An 18,943-nucleotide genomic window follows, 5' to 3' on the forward strand; every position below is an offset into this window, starting at 1 on the left:
TATATATATATATATATATATATATATATATATATATATATATATATATAGAAAATAAAAATATTTTAATATTTTATTATAATTAAATAATAATTATTATTATTATTCAAAATAATCCGTCAGCTATAAATAATTAATTCTAACTAAAATATTCAAACAATATCTATTTTTATTTTAGTTAATAAAAATACAGCTGTTCATAGTTTTTTCATAGTGTTCATAATTTCATAGTGTTGTTATTTAACAGTACATTAACTAATGTTTATATAATATATAAAATGAAATTCACATTGAATAGATTTATAAATGCTTAATTAAAAATTTATGAATAAAACAAATGGCATCAAAATCAGAAATATTGTAAAAAAAAAAAACGGCAGAGATATAAGCCACTTCAGTGATTAATCGTCTCTGACCTCATCAAACACGTCCACTCTGGCATTGTTCTGCAGCAGGATCTTCACGACCTCTGTGTGACCCTGCTCTGCAGCCAACAGCAGCGGCGACCAGCCGTTCTGTGCCACACACATCAACACACACAAACAATTAAACACACACAAACTCTAATGGACCAAACTGCTTACAGTGGAGCTGACAGTACATATGTGCATTATTGTTAACTAAATCTAAAACTAAAAATATGAAATATATTTTTAAAGGGGTCATATGATGCTGCTAAAAAGAACATTATTTTGTGTATTTGGTGTAATGAAATGTGTTTATGCGGTTTAAAGTTAAATAAACACATTATTTTCCACATACTGTACATTATTGTTTCTCCTCTATGCCCCGCCTTTCTGAAACGTGTCGATTTTTACAAAGCTCATCGGTCTGAAAAAGCGAGGTGTGCTGCTAGCGTGCGCTGAGGCCGGGATAGATTGAGCTGAGGCCAGGCTAGAGTGATCTGAGGCGGCGGGGTCGAGAACGGCACGCCCGGCGGATCCGACGAATGAGCGGCACCCACATGTGATGGACCCCGGGCTGGATTCCGCTTCGTCCACGGTGAAAGTTGTTGTATTCCCTCAGCGACCAGCACGGATCAGCTCTAGGCATGACGAAGCGGATATCGTCCTCTTTTGGAAGACCAAACAAAGTAGTTTCGCTTTCACAACGAAACACACAGCGTCTTCACGACATGGCGGCGGCGGCAACAATACTACAGCGAGAATAAAAGTTACACCTTTTTTCTTTGCGTGAACATTTTTTTCGGCGTTATGCAAATCTTCCCACATAGTGATGTAGACATGTGTTAGAACGAGCCGTTTTAGGTAGGTGTGGCTGACTCTTAACTTTTATAAAGAATTTCTCTTTGGATTTGAAACTTTAGTCTTTGCAACTTTACAGATCTTCTTTATGCACCAAGAGCTTGTAACACTCCAAAGAGAAAGGAAAACTTGAAATCGCATCATATGACCACTTTAAATAAAGTTTTTTTAAAAGAAAGTTGAAATAAAATAACAAAATAATAAAATAAAACAAAAATGCATGTTGCTCTGACAACTGAAATTATTTTAAAATTAAGCACTAAAACTGTAAAACTGAAACTAAAAGTAAAACAAAAATAACATTAAACCTAAAAATAGATAAAATAAAAATGAATTAAATTTAAATTAAAACAATTATAAAACATTCAAAAAAGTTTGCATCCAGAGTTATTATCGTGAACTCAACCTAACAGTACTAAAAACATTTTTGTTAACTGATATAAAGCTAAAACAAAATCAAATAAAATATAAATATAAATATTAGACGAAAACTAAATAAATTAGATATGTTGCCTTGGTAACTAACTGAAATAATGTTACAGTATGTTGAAGCACTAAAATTACTGACTGGAAATAAATAAATAACTAAAATGGAACTAAAACTAAAATTAAAACCTAAATATACATATAAAAATCAATTCTGAATAGTTACATAAAAAATGACGAAAACACAACTAAATTACTTAAATTAAATGAAGTAAACTAATACTAAAATAAGAAACACTTTTACTAGTGTTTTGGGAACATTTGATCTTTAAAAATAAAGTAAAAATATTTTTTTAATCACTTTCTTAATCAGCACATTTTTGCATGTTTATGTTTTAAAGCAGTGGTTCTCAAACTGGGGTACGTTAGATGACGGAGGGGGTATGCAAACAAAATTCTGAGTTTTGGCATTCATTTAATTCTACTCCAACTTAAAGTAACATTAAAACCGAACATGTATTTCTGACAAGCAAAATGCCACTTCTAATGTAAAAACAGGAAAATGGGGGTGCCGCAAACGGTCAAATACATGATATCCAATCAGCTTACCTCATCTTTTGCGGTCAAAACTGACTGCATCCACACGCGTGCATGTGATAGGATGTCCGCTGAATATGCTGCTTTAGCAAATCGCGCTGCTGTTCAATGTATCTTTAAGTAGATCTTCACTTAATAGCATGAAGAGCAAATATTGACATGGACTGATATCAATTTAAACTCTCTTCGATAAAGACACATACCCTGTGCAAGTTATTGTTTTCATGTTTAAGATATGCGAATGCAAGAATGCAAATTTGCCTGAATATCCAAACGATGGCAAATGTGGCCATTTTTACAACAGTTCAACAAAAAAAGGTAATATTAAGTTAACATTTTACATTTTAAATGTAGCCTACATTTTAAACAGAATATTGTCTGTTCTATTTTGCAACTAAATAATAGTTCCAACGAAATCCGTATCATTTGGTGTGCGTCTCCAAGCAACATACAGCGACGTTTCATTAGATGGACGAATCTGTGGCTTTGAACGATTTGGAGAGTCAGTGATTAATAACCCATTCATAACTAGGCCTACAGCATTTTGCTTCGTTACTGAATGAATGAATGACGCGATGTCTGGCTCATTAAGACAGCGACTTGCCGCCACCTATTGGCGGTTTTACTTTAAATCTACAAGTATCACTTTGATTTGCCATCATTTATTGCTTGATTTATTATATTAATAATACACTTAATGGAATGTTAAAAATTGAACATAAAACATGACATTTAATTAATAAGGATAGAAAATGTTTGCCTCTATAAAGGTAAAAAATGCACTTAGTGGGGCAAATATTGTCCTTTATTAGAAAAGGTGTGACTGCGGTCTAAGTGGAAGAGAGGGGGTACGCAGAACAATGTTAAATGCCCCAGGAGGTACTCCACTGTAAAAAGTTTGAGAACCACTGTTTTAAAGAATAGGTAAAGTACAAGGGAAAAAAACACTGGAGTCTATTCAGCTGTAGTCTGTGCCCTTACTGAAGCGTCAGATCAGTCTGAGATCTTTCTGAGATGTGAGGCAGATCTCACGTTCATTGCTGATTTGTACCTTGGCGTGTTTGTTGATGGCGGTCTGGAGCTGGTTGGAGGGGACATTACTGAGCATCTCCTGAAGAACAGCGGTGTTTCCCACCCTGGCGCTGTAATGAAGAGGCGTCTCTCCGCTCTGAAGAAACAACACATTCACAATACCAGCTTACTGGTCAGGTTTGTGTCAAGATGTCTGTCAAACAGCAAAAAGCACACCTGTCGGGTGATGGCGGTGACGTCAGCGTGATGCTCCATCAGGAACTTGATGATGCAGGTGTCCTCGTCTGGCTGATGCACGGCGTCGCTCCTGAGCTCAGCTGCCAGGTGCAGCGGCGTCTCGCTCTTCTGCAGAGGGCGCCAAACACAAGCAAAGCATGCTGGGTTTTGTCTGGCGCTTTTGTAGTTTATCATGTCGTTCTTATTGATCTGTGAGTCTGACCTGGTTCCCTTCACGCACACAGTGCTCCGCCTCCTGACGGCTCCTCTCATTGGTCAGAGAGTTTAAAACCTCCTCCACCACGCGAGCGTGACAGTGACGCACCGCAACGTGGAGAGGGTTTTCACCAACCTCAACACAGATTTAGATTTAGATAATATTGATATAGAATTCCAAACAGTGACTGCTAATTAATTAAATCTCCTACAAGAGAAGGCAAAAAGGGTGAAAATGCAAATACATAAATTAATCTTAGTATGGATTTTTAAAAAAAAGTGGGGGTTGAATTAATAAATACAAATATAAACAAAATATACAGAATGCAACACAAAAATACAAAATAAAATAACTTTCAAACAAGACATTTTAAACAAACAAATAAATAAATAAATCTTAGTATGGTTTTTTAAAGTTGGGGTTTGAATAAAAAAATAAATATAAAGAATACAAAACAAAGAATGCAATGAAACAAAATACAAAATATAATAACTTTTGAACAAGACATTTCATTAAAGAAATATATAAATAAAATACAAAATACATGGCTTTTTTAAAAGTGGGTGCTTAATAAATATAAATACAATAAACAGAATTTAATACAAAATAATAAAATAAATGAATCAATAAATAAATCTTATAGCTTTTTTAAAGTTGGGGGCTGAATTAATATTAACAAAATAAAGTATATAATAAAAAATACAAAATAGAAATAACTTTTGAGCACATTTTTACTAAAATAAATAAAACAAATAAATAAATTTAAGTATGTTTTTTTTTAATTGGGGTTGAATTAATAAATATAAACAAAATGTAAAGAATGAATTACAAAAATACTAAATATAGTCCATTTACATTTTTATACATTTTTATTACATCCGTGCTAAGAAACATGTATGAAATAACATCAGTTAATGCAATTGTTAACAAACAATAAACAGTACTTTTCCAGCATTTATTAATCTTGTTTAATGATAATTTTTACATATTCTAATATATTTTTAAGATTAAGAAGTTAACATTAGTTAATGCATAAAATAAAAATATTTTATTAGAAATATTAAAATAATAAATATGAATAAGTAATATAAGATTAGAAGCAATATAAGATAATATATTTTTTAAATAATACATTTGCATTATTTATTATTCAATTTTTTGTTGTTTTTGTCTCTCATCTTAAAATGCAGTTATTTCTCCAGGACAGTTGTTTAATAAAGTACCTTAGACTTCCAGGTCACATCTCCTCCCTCCTGGATCAGCACTCGTATCATCTGCAGAGCACCGTGACGCGCGGCTACATGCATAGCGGTCTCTCCGTTCTGATCAGAGAAGGAAACACTGTTTTAATGGCAGGTTTACCTTCGTTAAACACTGTGAACCTGTGACGCCCACCTCCTGCTCTGCGTTCACATCGGCTCCGCTCTTCAGAAGCATTTCAGCCGCCCGTTCACCTTCCTTCACTCTCACTGCGATGTGCAGAGGGGCTTCCTGCGCCTTTATAGAGGACACGCACATAAACCAAGAGTTTGCTTTCATTCGCTGTAAAATTTCATAGACTGATAAAACATCCTTGAGTTTTTTTTACACGTGGCAAAACAGCTATTATTTGCATATTGATGCAGCCTTAACTTTACTGGACCTGAAATCAAAGCTCCCTACTTAAAAAAAAACAAAAAAAACTTTTTTCTTGTTCCATGGAAAACATAAAAACATGCAGGTGCGAAAATAATTATTCCATGACATTTTACAATAAGGTTCCATTTGTTAAGAATGACACTTCGAAAGTGTATTCATTTCAGTTAATGTTAATTTCAATATTTACTATTGACAGTATTATTTTTAAATCATTGAGATACTATTATTTTTTTATTAATGTTTTTAATTAGCTTTTCTTTTTATAGGTTTTTTTTCTTTTTGTAGTTTTAGTAATTTTGTTTTGTACTTTTTTACATTTGTCTATATAGTTTAATTTTTTTTTCTATTTTTATTTAGTTTCAGTAAGTAGTATTCAATTGTTATTTAGTATATTTTTTAAATACATTTTATATCTGTTATTTTTATTTTATATAACATTTAAATAGTTTTAGTAGTTTTTTTAATACGTTTAAATAGTGTTTCATTTGTATTTCAGTTTGTCACGCTACGCTGTTGAGAGAACACGCTGGAGTCACGAGGAAAGGTTTAACAGTCTTTAATCAAGAAACACAGGAGATAACAAGAAACAAGGTGGAGCCGGAGGGACGAGGGAGCCCGGTGGAGCTGGTGGATCGACGGGTGATGGTGGAGGTGAGGGAGCTAGGAGCCGAGGTGGAGCCGCTGGGTCTACGGGCCGAGGCAGAGTCCGGGCCTGGGAGGCTGGCGGTGGAGGTGAGGGATTCTCCAGCCTTGGCGACGCTGGAGGATGGCAGACCCGCGGAGCTCGCACCGTAATGATGGTGGGCTTGAGGGCGAGCAGACGGGCTGCCAGTCGACAGCGGTGGAGGAGGCAGGAGCGGGTGGGAGGGCGGTCATTTGTGAGCCTCCGGGCATTCAGGGCTAAACTCTGGATTGGGAGCCCCCTCTAGGCTGAACACGGGAACAGGATGGCACTCTGGAGGAGCGGACACTTGAGGGCGCTTTCGAGGCACGGGCACTGGAGGGTGCTCTGGACTGGAATCGGGGACTGGAGCCCTCTCCTCTTCGGTGTGGCACATTCGCCGCGTCATACTCAGCTCACCCTCAGCCGCGGTGCAGGGGGCAGAGCTCCTCTCCGCACTCGCACCGTCCGCGGCTTTCTCCCTCATGTCTGGCATTGTCGCCGGCTCTCGTACCTGGTCTGACGGATTCAGCTCTAAGTCCGGGGCAATTCTCTACCCAGTCGCTCGGCTTCTCGCTGACTCGCTGATTGCGGTGGAAAATGGCTCTCCGTCAAAGGTGGGCTCGGGCTTTAGCTCCGCACAGCGGGGAGATGGTGGGCTGGGCTCGGGGTCCGGAGTGGATCTGAATCCAATCCACAAACGCGCCGAAATCCTCTCGAGGACCATCTTCGGACGACGGTGCTCTGCACTCTATGTTTAGACTGGCGTCGTAAAACGCACAGAGTGCTTCGTCCGGGTAGCTGGTGGTGCTTGCTAGCAGCTGGAACAGTCTATCTAGTATGGTCCTCGAGAGCTTTGTCCCCCAGCTCCAGCAGGAGGAGGAGGTATTCGGTGCGAAGAAGGGCATTCATCCAGGGAACACAATGGAAAAAAAAGATACTGGGAAAAACGAGAACACAAACGGAGGGGAAAACACAGAGGTAACTGTTTTTGGGTCAGGTCTTCTGTCACGCTACGCTGTTGAGAGAACACGCTGGAGTCACGAGGAAACGTTTAACAGTCTTTAATCAAGAAACACAGGAGATAATCCACAATGGGCGCTTGAGCCAACACGTGTAGAGAACGAGTAGACCTGACAAAACACAAACTGAACAGACTAGGTCTTTTATACAAGAGATGATTGGGGAACACAGGTGACATCAATGGAACGTAATCAAACTAAACGAGGACAGGAACATGACCAAATGAGGCAAAACAGGAACTGAAACACATGACAAAACAGGTCCAATCCTGACACAGTTTTAGTTTGCTATTTTAGTACATCAGTGTGAAATGTTGCTCAACTACCTGAAATAAAATAAATCTATATTTTATTTAATTTATTAATTTATTAATATTATATTTTATTTCAGTTAACACTTATTTTATTTCAAGTAACGGAAATTATTTTTATGGTTTGGTTGTTTAGTGGTTTTTTTAGTTTAGTATTTTGTCTTCATGTGTCTACAAAATGTTTATAAATGTTTATTTCAGTTTAAGTTCCAGTTATTTTAGTAGTTAAACTAAATTAACATAAGAAATGCTGTATTAGCAACTAACTAAATAATAAACCTGACTATTGCATTATTAAAATCAAAAGTTGTATCTGTTAATATTATTTAATGAATCTGAGCTAATGCATACTAATAATGAACAGTTAATATATAGATACTGTAACAAATGTATTGTTACAAATGTATCATTGTAAGTTAATGTATGAACTAATGAGGACTTATTGTAAAGCATTACCTCTTTTTATTTAAATGTAGTTATGATGATTCTTTTGAATAACTCCTCACTGAACTCCGCTGGAAATGTCTTCATGATAAATCAGATCCGTACAGGATCCGTTTTTACCTTTCCTCCTCTGAGCTGCACATTTGCCCCGAATCCCAGCAGCATCTGCACCACCTGCGGCTTGCAGTTCTCCACCGCGATGTGAAGCGCCGTCTGTCCATCTTTAGCCGTGGCGTCCACATGCGCCCCCTTCTGGAGCAGAGCCTTCACTACAGTCGTGTGTCCTCTCTTAGCCGCGGCGTGAAGACAAACCGCCCCTGACTGCACAACATCACACAACATCCAACCACGCACAAGAACACATTATAGAAATAAGATTAGTCACAACCAAACCTGAAAACAAGATCTAAATAGTTATAAAATAAAACAAGATTTGGAAGTCCTATAATGCAAGGAATTCAGTTTAGAACAAAGTATATCATGCACTGCATTTGCAAAAATATATAAAAATATACAATGCAAATCTCTAATGCAACTTTGGTGCATTGTAATTTTGCACTATGGGAATTTTTCAAAACAGCATTGGATTGCATCATTCTGATCCAAAAATACTTTTTCAGATGATCAAATTTGGATTAGCAGAGCTTTAAATAAGGTCACATATAAAAATATAGGCTACTAGATATATAATGAACATTAGGCAGGACAATCAGCATTATGCCACATTAAGTGCTTTAATTTGACAGAAACAGCACAATAAAATAATATAAATATCCCCTTCTATTTTCAGTTTCTTTAAACAGTGAGATTTCTTATCTGACCCACAGGAACTGAAACACATGACAAAACAGGTCCAATCCTGACACAGTTTTAGTTTGCTATTTTAGTACATCAGTGTGAAATGTTGCTCAACTACCTGAAATAAAATAAATCTATATTTTATTTAATTTATTAATATTATATTTTATTTCAGTTAACACTTATTTTATTTCAAGTAACGGAAATTATTTTTATGGTTTGGTTGTTTAGTGGTTTTTTTAGTTTAGTATTTTGTCTTCATGTGTCTACAAAATGTTTATAAATGTTTATTTCAGTTTAAGTTCCAGTTATTTTAGTAGTTAAACTAAATTAACATAAGAAATGCTGTATTAGCAACTAACTAAATAATAAACCTGACTATTGCATTATTAAAATCAAAAGTTGTATCTGTTAATATTATTTAATGAATCTGAGCTAATGCATACTAATAATGAACAGTTAATATATAGATACTGTAACAAATGTATTGTTACAAATGTATCATTGTAAGTTAATGTATGAACTAATGAGGACTTATTGTAAAGCATTACCTCTTTTTATTTAAATGTAGTTATGATGATTCTTTTGAATAACTCCTCACTGAACTCCGCTGGAAATGTCTTCATGATAAATCAGATCCGTACAGGATCCGTTTTTACCTTTCCTCCTCTGAGCTGCACATTTGCCCCGAATCCCAGCAGCATCTGCACCACCTGCGGCTTGCAGTTCTCCACCGCGATGTGAAGCGCCGTCTGTCCATCTTTAGCCGTGGCGTCCACAAGCGCCCCCTTCTGGAGCAGAGCCTTCACTACAGTCGTGTGTCCTCTCTTAGCCGCGGCGTGAAGACAAACCGCCCCTGACTGCACAACATCACACAACATCCAACCACGCACAAGAACACATTATAGAAATAAGATTAGTCACAACCAAACCTGAAAACAAGATCTAAATAGTTATAAAATAAAACAAGATTTGGAAGTCCTATAATGCAAGGAATTCAGTTTAGAACAAAGTATATCATGCACTGCATTTGCAAAAATATATAAAAATATACAATGCAAATCTCTAATGCAACTTTGGTGCATTGTAATTTTGCACTATGGGAATTTTTCAAAACAGCATTGGATTGCATCATTCTGATCCAAAAATACTTTTTCAGATGATCAAATTTGGATTAGCAGAGCTTTAAATAAGGTCACATATAAAAATATAGGCTACTAGATATATAATGAACATTAGGCAGGACAATCAGCATTATGCCACATTAAGTGCTTTAATTTGACAGAAACAGCACAATAAAATAATATAAATATCCCCTTCTATTTTCAGTTTCTTTAAACAGTGAGATTTCTTATCTGACCCACAACAAATAAATAAAAATGAACAAATATACATGCAATTGTAAGAAACCACTTTTGACTGGCTCATTGTATCCCTGAAATTAATATACAGTGATAATTACAATATATGTAATATACTGAATATTAAAATATATTGTTAAATTTAAATTTGACTTAACTTTTTTTTTATATATATATAAATAATTTTCAGAATTAAATATATTATTTTTTGCTTGATATTGACAGTTGTTTGGGGGATTATTATTGTAAATGTTTTATTTTTTTTCTTATCTACTTTATCACTGTAATGCTTGTTTGCAAAATGTCATTTTGTTCCTAAAATCCCTGAATCCGCCAATTCGAAATATTAATTACTACTACAGGTGCATCTCAATAAATTAGAATGTCGTGGAAAAGTTCATTTATTTCAGTAATTCAACTCAAATTGTGAAACTCGTGTATTAAATCAATTCAATGCACACAGACTGAAGTAGTTTAAGTCTTTGGTTCTTTTAATTGTGATGATTTTGGCTCACATTTAACAAAAACCCACCAATTCACTATCTCAACAAATTAGAATACTTCATAAGACCAATAAAAAAAACTTTATTGAGATGCACCTGTATAATAGTATATAAATAACACTAAAATTTAAATAATGTAGGATTTACATTTTTTAAACAATTTTCATTCAGAAATTGCTAGTAAATTTAGAAATTATTTCAAAGAAACTGCAAGTTAACACTGAATTAAACATGAAATATTGAAGCAGAAAGTCTGAAATTGTATTTTCTTGTAAAACTTACTCCAATAATGTTTTCTTATTTTAATCTTATTAAGCAGTTTTGAACAACAAATACTGAAGGTCTGATCCAGAATCAAAGCCTAAAGAAACCTTCAGAAACCATTCTCTTCTTTTGAACAAACAATTTTCGAGATCTAATCCAATCTTCAAACTTGTAATAATCAGTCTACCAATAAACTAATTTCACAGATGTGTTGAGTACCTTGTTGGGCATGTGCAGCGAGACGCCTTTCCTCAGTAGCGTGAGAGCAGTTGCAGGGTGACCACATTGAGATGCGATATGCAAAAGTGTGTTGCCGTCCTGTACGGGATCATACGGTAGATTCACTAGAAACATCTTCACAGAATACAACACTGTGCTCAAATTTGCACTCAAAGTCTGCAATCACAAATCAGAGATCTCAATATGGATTCAAATATTTCTCATCAAATGATCTGAGCTGCTCCTCCTTCATTTTATACCTCCGTACACTTAGTTTAAGATGATTGACTCATTTGTGTCTGTTTTTCTTAGGCATTTATTTAAGTTTCAATTGATCAAGTTTAAACTTAATTGAGACTTTATTTTTGCATTTAAGTAATAATAAATGATTTGAAAGCAGATCACCTTTGTTCTTGCTAACACACATGACCTGAACTTCTCGGTGAGGATCTCGACTGCACTGGTGTGTCCCCGCTCTGCGGCGATGTGTAGAGGAGATCTGTCCATCTGAAACAGAGGAGAACAAGAGATTTAAAAAAAACAACAACAGAGACATAAAAATGTAATTAAACAATTAAAAAACAATAAAACACTAATTGAAAATGAATTAAATCATAAAAATATTCAAAAATTCTAAACAAAAAAATGGAAATAGAACACTTACTGAAAATATCACATAAAAATGTAAAATAAAAATAATACAAATAAAATGCATACTGAAAATTAATCATAAAAATTTAAAATTAAAATAAATAATTGTAAAAAACACTGAAAATTATAAAATAAAACAATAAATCAAAATAAAACTCATTCAATCACAAAAACGTAATATTAAAAAATAAAATAAATCATTGAAAATGAATTAAATGACAAATATGTAAAAAAAAATGTTACGTGTTAAATTAAATAAATGTTAACATGTTAAATAACAATAAAAAATAAAATGCTTACTAAAAATTTAATAATTAAAAATGTAAATAGCAAAATAAACATTTAAAAAACACTTACTGAAAAATATATATTTATATATATATATATTTTGGGAATTGTAACTTCAATTGAGTTCAGTGTTTTCATTTAATTTCCTGAAGGCAATTTGAATGTATTTAGACATAAAACAGTACTTAAAACAGAAAAAAAACTGTAAAAAAATTAATAAAAAAGTACATAAACCCCTAAATTTAAGAAAATATTATATTCAGCGCTGGGAAAAAAATTAAGAGATCACTTGAAAATTCTCTGGATTTACAATTTATTTAGTTATGTGTTTGAGTAAAACATATGTATATATATATATATATATATATATATATATATATATATTTATATTTCTTCTTCTGCAAATTACTGATGACATTTCTCCCAAATTTTAAATAAAAATGTTGTCATTTAAAGCATTTTTTGACATTTGGTCAAAAACAAAAACAAAAAAGATGCCATGTTTTCCGACATGTTTACCATACCAATGCTTTAACTTCAGAAGAGTTAAGAAATCAATATTTGGAGGAATAACCCCGATTTTCAATCACAACAAATGAACACATTTGTTATTTTGACCAATTGTCATTTATGCAATAAAAATGCTCTAAATTGAATATTTTTATTTGAAATTTGGAAGAAATGTTATCAGACCCTTATAGAATAAAACAAATATTAACATTTTACTCAAACCCATACCTATCAGATTCAGTAAATCCAGAGAATTTTCAAGAGGTCTCTTAATTTTCTTCAGAGCTGTATATTGTATTATATAATATTAATATATAGATCAAAGGGGTTCGGCTGACAATAACATTTGGGAATCCTTATAGTCTTTATTACCGAATTGGCTGTTATATAAACATAATAATATAATGTTTTCAGTCTCACCTTGTCTAAGATGTTGGGACTGGCCTTGCAGTGGTATAAAAACTTCAGCATGTTCTCGTCTCCTTCTAGAGCAGCGATGTGCAGAGGAGTCTGCCATTCATTCTGTAAACAAACAAGGCATCATGGGTAATTAGCTCAACACCACTCTGTCCATTCCAGTTAAGAGAAATCGCACAGAAATGGAAACACAATGTTTGTATTTCAAACAGCAGCACAACATTGACTCATATGTTATTAGCAAACCTCAGTTTCTTCTTATTGCTCTCCAGGTTACCAATAGCTGTTGCATAATATTCAAGGCATTGATGTTTGCCTACAAAACCACCACTGGCTTTGCACCCCTTTACCTAAATATACTACTTCAGAGTTATGTGCCCTCTAGAAACTTGCATTCTGCAAGTGAATGGCGTATTATTGTGCCATCCCAAAGAGGCACTAAATCACTTTCACAGACTTTTACATTCACTGTTCCCTCCTGGTGGAATGACCTGCCCAACTCAATCCCAGCAGTCCTCAGTCATCTTCAAGAAACACATCTCTTCCATCTACACTTGAACCTCCAACACTAGCCCTCTCTATTCTATTTATATTCTATCTACTTGTTTTCTTTTTATTTATTTAAAAAATGGACCCTTTAACACTAGCACTCTCTATTCTATTTCTATTCTATCTACTGGTTTTCTTTTTATCCATTTAAAAAATTGACACTAACACTAGCACTCTCTATTCTATCTACTTGTTTTCTTTTTATCTATTTAAAAAATTGACACTCTAAAACTAGCACTCTTTATTCTATTTCAGTTCTAACTACTTGTTTTCTTTTTATATATATAAAAAAAGTAGCCTAATACCAGTGTTCTCTATTCTATTTCTATTCTTTAAAAAAAAACGAACACTAGCTTCTATTTATCTATTCTATTTTCTACTTATCTATTCTTTTTGTATTCTATTTGTTTTCTTTTTATTTATTATACAATTAACAAAAAGCAAAAAAAAAAAGGCCTCTAACACTAGCTTGCTTAACTCTTTTTCTATTCTATTAGGTTTCTTTTTATTTATTATATAATTAAAAAAATAAAAACCTTGCTATGTGTACTGCGTTAAGCCGCTGTCACACTAGACTTTGAGCATGCGAAATTGTTTCGCATGCTGCAACGGTCATGATATGATGCCACGCTGTGCGGCGTCTTTTTAAAAACTTAAATTCAACACGTAACAAATTATACTACATCTAAAATGTAAAGACATACAATCTACTCCACTTTCCTGCAGCGCTGCAGTTTTAAATTTATGTTCTTTTAATTCAAATAGGAGGTCATGCTGTAACGTATCGATCTGCCGTTGGTCACACTGTGTCACATGATGCGAATTTGCAGGCCAGAGTTCACCAAGCTTGAACTCTGCTATGCAGCGAAATATCTTCGCACGGGCTTGCGTTTCCAGTCTGACGCATTCGCATGCGTATGAATGGAAGTTCAATTCAATTCCATTCAAGTTTATTTGTACAGCGCTTTTCACGATACAAATCATTGCAAAGCAACTTTACAGCAAATTAAGTTTCTACAATATTTAGTGGTAGCTTATCAGTGGTGACTGTCAGTTAATGTACATATGGCAGAAATGTACGGAAAAATCTATTAAAGACGTAATCAAACAGACGATGAACACTATTATCAGCAATTATTATATGATGCAATCAAACTTATAGCAAAATGTGGTAGTTCTGTATGTTGTTTCAGGGTTGGCATCATCTGAGGTCCTCTGAGGGGCTGGCATCGTCTCTTCTCAGGTGTTCTGGATCCAGACTGAAGCTTGTGTAAATCCTAGTTACCACGGGATGTCAATCCCAGCAGAAACAGAGAAACAAATAGAGACATAATTAGCGTAGCTGCTGTTCCAACCAAGCAAAATTGATTTGTTTAACCCAAAGTAAAGAATAATAATGTGCATTTGATCAGATATAACTGCAGTACAAGATTATGAGATGCATTATTTGAATGCTTGGCCAAAGAGATGTGTCTTTAATCTAGATTTAAACAGAGAGAGTGTGTCTGAACCCCGAACGTTATCAGGAAGGCTGATCTTCTTTGATTTGGATCCAAATCGAAGAAAGCACAGATTGAGTGTAACTCATTTTCACTATGCTTTAGAAAATATAACCCACTCCTCAAGCATCTCATGTTAGCAAAAGTGTCATTATGTCTCCAACAAAACTAAAAAAATATGAACAAATATGTCGACAGGTCCTTTAATATTCATGACTTCTGGTCCTATCAAATGAGCAGTTTTCATCCTCACATCCTTCAGTGGTTTTTATCCTCACATTTGATTTAACAGTATTTTAAATTTTATTATTATTTTATTTTATTACAGTAATTCCTAAAGTAATTCTAGGTAATTAATAAAATTACTCAAAATTACTGTAATGCACAGGAATAGAGCCAGCTTTAATAAAATTACAATTATATTTATTAATTGTCATTTGAATAATTATTAAAAATTTATTACAAATTCATTTTTTGTTACTATTTTTAATCAAATGACAAATAATTTAAAATAATTCCTAGGTACTAGAAACTGTAGGTACTTAATAAAATTACGCAAAATGACTGTAATGCACATGAATACAGTATAATACAATTAAAACATCAATTTAGTACATAAAATTAAACTAAACGGAATGTTTCCTGGGCAACTGGCTGAAGTTTTTTGCTTTTATTTTATTTTATTGTATTTTAAAGTAGTTAACTTTAATAACACTATGAAGCCCTTAACAAAATGACAAAAAAATCAATTAAAATGAAAACTGAAAATGTAAAAATAACAAGTAATTCTAAATTTAAAATAAATCAATAAATAACTACAATAGCATATAACTAATAGTAAAATAACACACGTTATCTGCACAGGACGTGGCTAAAGTGATCAGCAATCACACCATCTATCTCCATTTACACAGGGATAATCGACACGGATGTTTTTGAGATTTTCTTCCTCTTCCTTCCTTTCCCTGGGGGGAAGAAAGCACCATTAACAGGGAGACAGAATTGGTGAGCAATCAAAAGGGGCCAAAAATGTCAACAAGTGCCTTGGGTACAAAATCTGCCTTTTCCTTACTCAAAACGCCTCCAAAATCCAATGGAACGAAAGGTCTAGTGTGACCGCGGCTTTAGGCTAACTGGCTTGTCATAGCACTTGCATATCATTGCTCTTTTGTTGATTTTGTTTGCTTCCATTGTCCTCATTTGTAAGTCGCTTTGGATAAAAGCGTCTGCTAAATGACTAAATGTTAATGTAAATGAATTTCTATTCTTTCGACTTGTCTTATTTAAATTTATTTGAAAAATGGACCCTCTAACACAAGCACTCTCTATTCTATTTTTATTCTTTCGACTTGTTTTCTTTTTATTGTATCAGCTTGTTTTCTTTATTATATATATATATATATATATATATATATATACACACACACACACACATTTACAGTATATGTATATATATATATATTAGCAAAAGCCTCTAACACTAGCTTGCTCTACTATTTTTCTATTCTATCTGTTTTCTTTTTATTATACAATTTATTTATATGATTTAAAAAATAAAATAAAACCTTGCTATGTGTACTGCATTAGACTAACCGGGACTTGTCACAGCACTTACATATTACTGCTCTTTTGCTGGTTTTGATTGCATCTATTGTCCTCATTTGTAAGTCACTTTGGATAAAAGTGTCTGCTAAATTACTAAATGTAAATATAATGTAAATGTGTGTGTGTGTGTGTCCACCTTATGAAGATGAAGCACCCGGACACTCTCTAATGAATGATGAATAACTGATCAGAAAGCACTTAAACGTGAATCTGAAACTCAATCTGTGCTTTCTTCGATTTGGATCCAAATCAACTACCAATTCAGTCCCTACCAGGGTTATTATCATTTACATTATAACATTTATTTTAGTTAGTTATCTAGGCAACATTTCTCATTTTCATTTTTTTAATGTTGGGATGTAATGGGATACTATTATAGTTTTTATTAATATTTTGAAGTAGTTTTTGGTTTTACATTTTTTGTTTTCATTTAATTTTTTCTAAAATTTTGGTAACTTTGTTGTTCAGTTTTCTAAAGTGTTTTTATTAAATGCATTTCAATTAAAGTTACTTTAGTACATCAATGTTGCCTGGAGAACTAGCTGGAATAAAATAAGCTTGTTATTTTTTATTTTATTTCAGTAAAAGTTTATTTCAAGTAACAAAGGTTTATTTTATGGTTTAAGTTATCTATAATAACCCTGGTGTGGAGCAATATTATGATGCAAATAATCATCCATAAGTGCTGTCTGTTCATCCGTCCCTGACCTTTAACAGGACAAACAGTTTCCTCCATCCACCCTTCAAACTCACTCTTCACTCGTTTCCAAGCCTCACAGAAAACTCCAGACCGCTCCAGAAGCAATCCCAGCTGTCACAGCAGACTTTAAAGGTAACGCTCAGTGACAGAGTAGGTTGGCTTCTTTCCTGACAGTTCAAGGATGAAGATTTTTGTGTGTAACTCATTTTCACTATGCTTTAGAAAATATAACCCACTCCTCAAGCATCTCATGTTAGCAAAAGTGTCATTATGTCTCCAACAAAACTAAAAAAATATGAACAAATATGTCGACAGGTCCTTTAATATTCATGACTTCTGGTCCTATCAAATGAGCAGTTTTCATCCTCACATCCTTCAGTGGATTTAATCCTCACATTTGATTTAACAGTATTTTTTTATTTAATTGTATTATTATTTTATTTTATTACTATAATTTTTAAAAATAATATTTTTTAAAAATATTTTTAAAATTCCTAAAGTAATTCTAGGTAATTAATAAAATTACTCAAAATTACTGTAATGCACAGGAATAGAGCCAGCTTTAATAAAATTACAATTATATTTATTAATTGTCATTTTAATAATTATTTAAAATTTATTACAAATTAATTTTTTTGTTACTATTTTTAATCAAATGACAAATAATTTAAAATCATTCCTGGGTACTAGAAACTGTAGGTACTTAATAAAATTACGCAAAATGACTGTAATGCACATGAATACAGTATAATACAATTAAAACATCAATTTAGTACATAAAATTAAACTAAATGGAATGTTTCCTGGGCAACTGGCTGAAGTTTTTTGTTTTTATTTTATTTTATTTTATTCTAAAGGGGTCATATGATGCCCATTTTCCACAAGTTGATATGATTCTTTAGGGTCTTAATGAAAAGTCTGTAACATAAGGGCCTTTCGCACCGCGGGAACCTTTTCATAGTACCAGAACTAATTGTGGAACTACCCACTTTTTGGCGTGTTCGCACCGCCGGAACTAGGTGCGATTTTAGTACCGGACTGCCTTTTTCGAGAACCAAATTAGCTCCTACTCCAGAGCAGGGTCTAACCAGCACAACTGCTACTAATCGTGACGTAAGTAGACATTGATTGGCCAAACGCGTACAAAAACACCCTCCCCCGCCATGATTTAAAACGCCGTGTAAACATACTGTAAACATTGTGTCAACTTATTTTGCAAGTATGGAGAACAGTGATAGATTGATGGACGCTGAAGTGCAGGCACTTGTAGTTGGTTAAAATTTCTCAATGGTAGTGTAAAAACACCTTTTTTACCCTGTCAAAAACAGCTCTTTTCAGATCAAACCGTTTTTGTAGCATTTCCCTTTAAATGTTAATGAGCTCTGCTGACCCCGCCCCTCTCTTCCGAGCTGCTCTCTGAGAGACTGTTTACTTTAGCCGCATTCATTGTGAAACTTGCTAATTAGCACATTATTAGGAAAGGCGATTTGCAAAGATTCATTAAAAAACCTTATACTCACTTCTTCTGTAGGTGAAGCTGGATCACGAATGATTCGCGCGAACATAGACGCATTTACGCAGATCAGGGGAGCATTCCCTTCAGAAACAAACGAAATCCACTGCGTCTTCAACGGCTCAGATGTCGGGAGTAAATGACGACTGCTATGTTCATTATTACATCTAACAACAGAACACCTCAATCGCTTGTGTACACACACAGCCAACACACATTTCAGTTCAAACTACTTGT

General features: G+C 33.8%; 1 protein-coding gene across 1 annotated transcript in view; it reads right to left on the reverse strand.

Moving 5' to 3' along the window:
* The window catches only part of trpn1 (transient receptor potential cation channel, subfamily N, member 1), a 52,360-nt gene that overhangs the window by 13,687 nt on the left and 19,730 nt on the right, over positions 1-18,943 (reverse strand). The window contains exons 7-16 of the mRNA XM_016240893.1: positions 12,844-12,945; positions 11,380-11,481; positions 10,975-11,073; positions 7,950-8,150; positions 5,149-5,250; positions 4,977-5,075; positions 3,760-3,888; positions 3,537-3,665; positions 3,340-3,456; positions 417-515 (exon numbers count right to left, since the gene is read on the reverse strand). Coding sequence (XP_016096379.1) covers positions 417-515; positions 3,340-3,456; positions 3,537-3,665; positions 3,760-3,888; positions 4,977-5,075; positions 5,149-5,250; positions 7,950-8,150; positions 10,975-11,073; positions 11,380-11,481; positions 12,844-12,945 — 1,179 coding nt within the window. The remainder of the gene's footprint in view (positions 1-416; positions 516-3,339; positions 3,457-3,536; positions 3,666-3,759; positions 3,889-4,976; positions 5,076-5,148; positions 5,251-7,949; positions 8,151-10,974; positions 11,074-11,379; positions 11,482-12,843; positions 12,946-18,943) is intronic.

The sequence above is a fragment of the Sinocyclocheilus grahami genome, unplaced genomic scaffold (genome assembly GCF_001515645.1).
Source record: "Sinocyclocheilus grahami isolate Dianchi unplaced genomic scaffold, SAMN03320097.WGS_v1.1 scaffold603.1, whole genome shotgun sequence".
Lineage (NCBI taxonomy): Eukaryota > Metazoa > Chordata > Actinopteri > Cypriniformes > Cyprinidae > Sinocyclocheilus > Sinocyclocheilus grahami.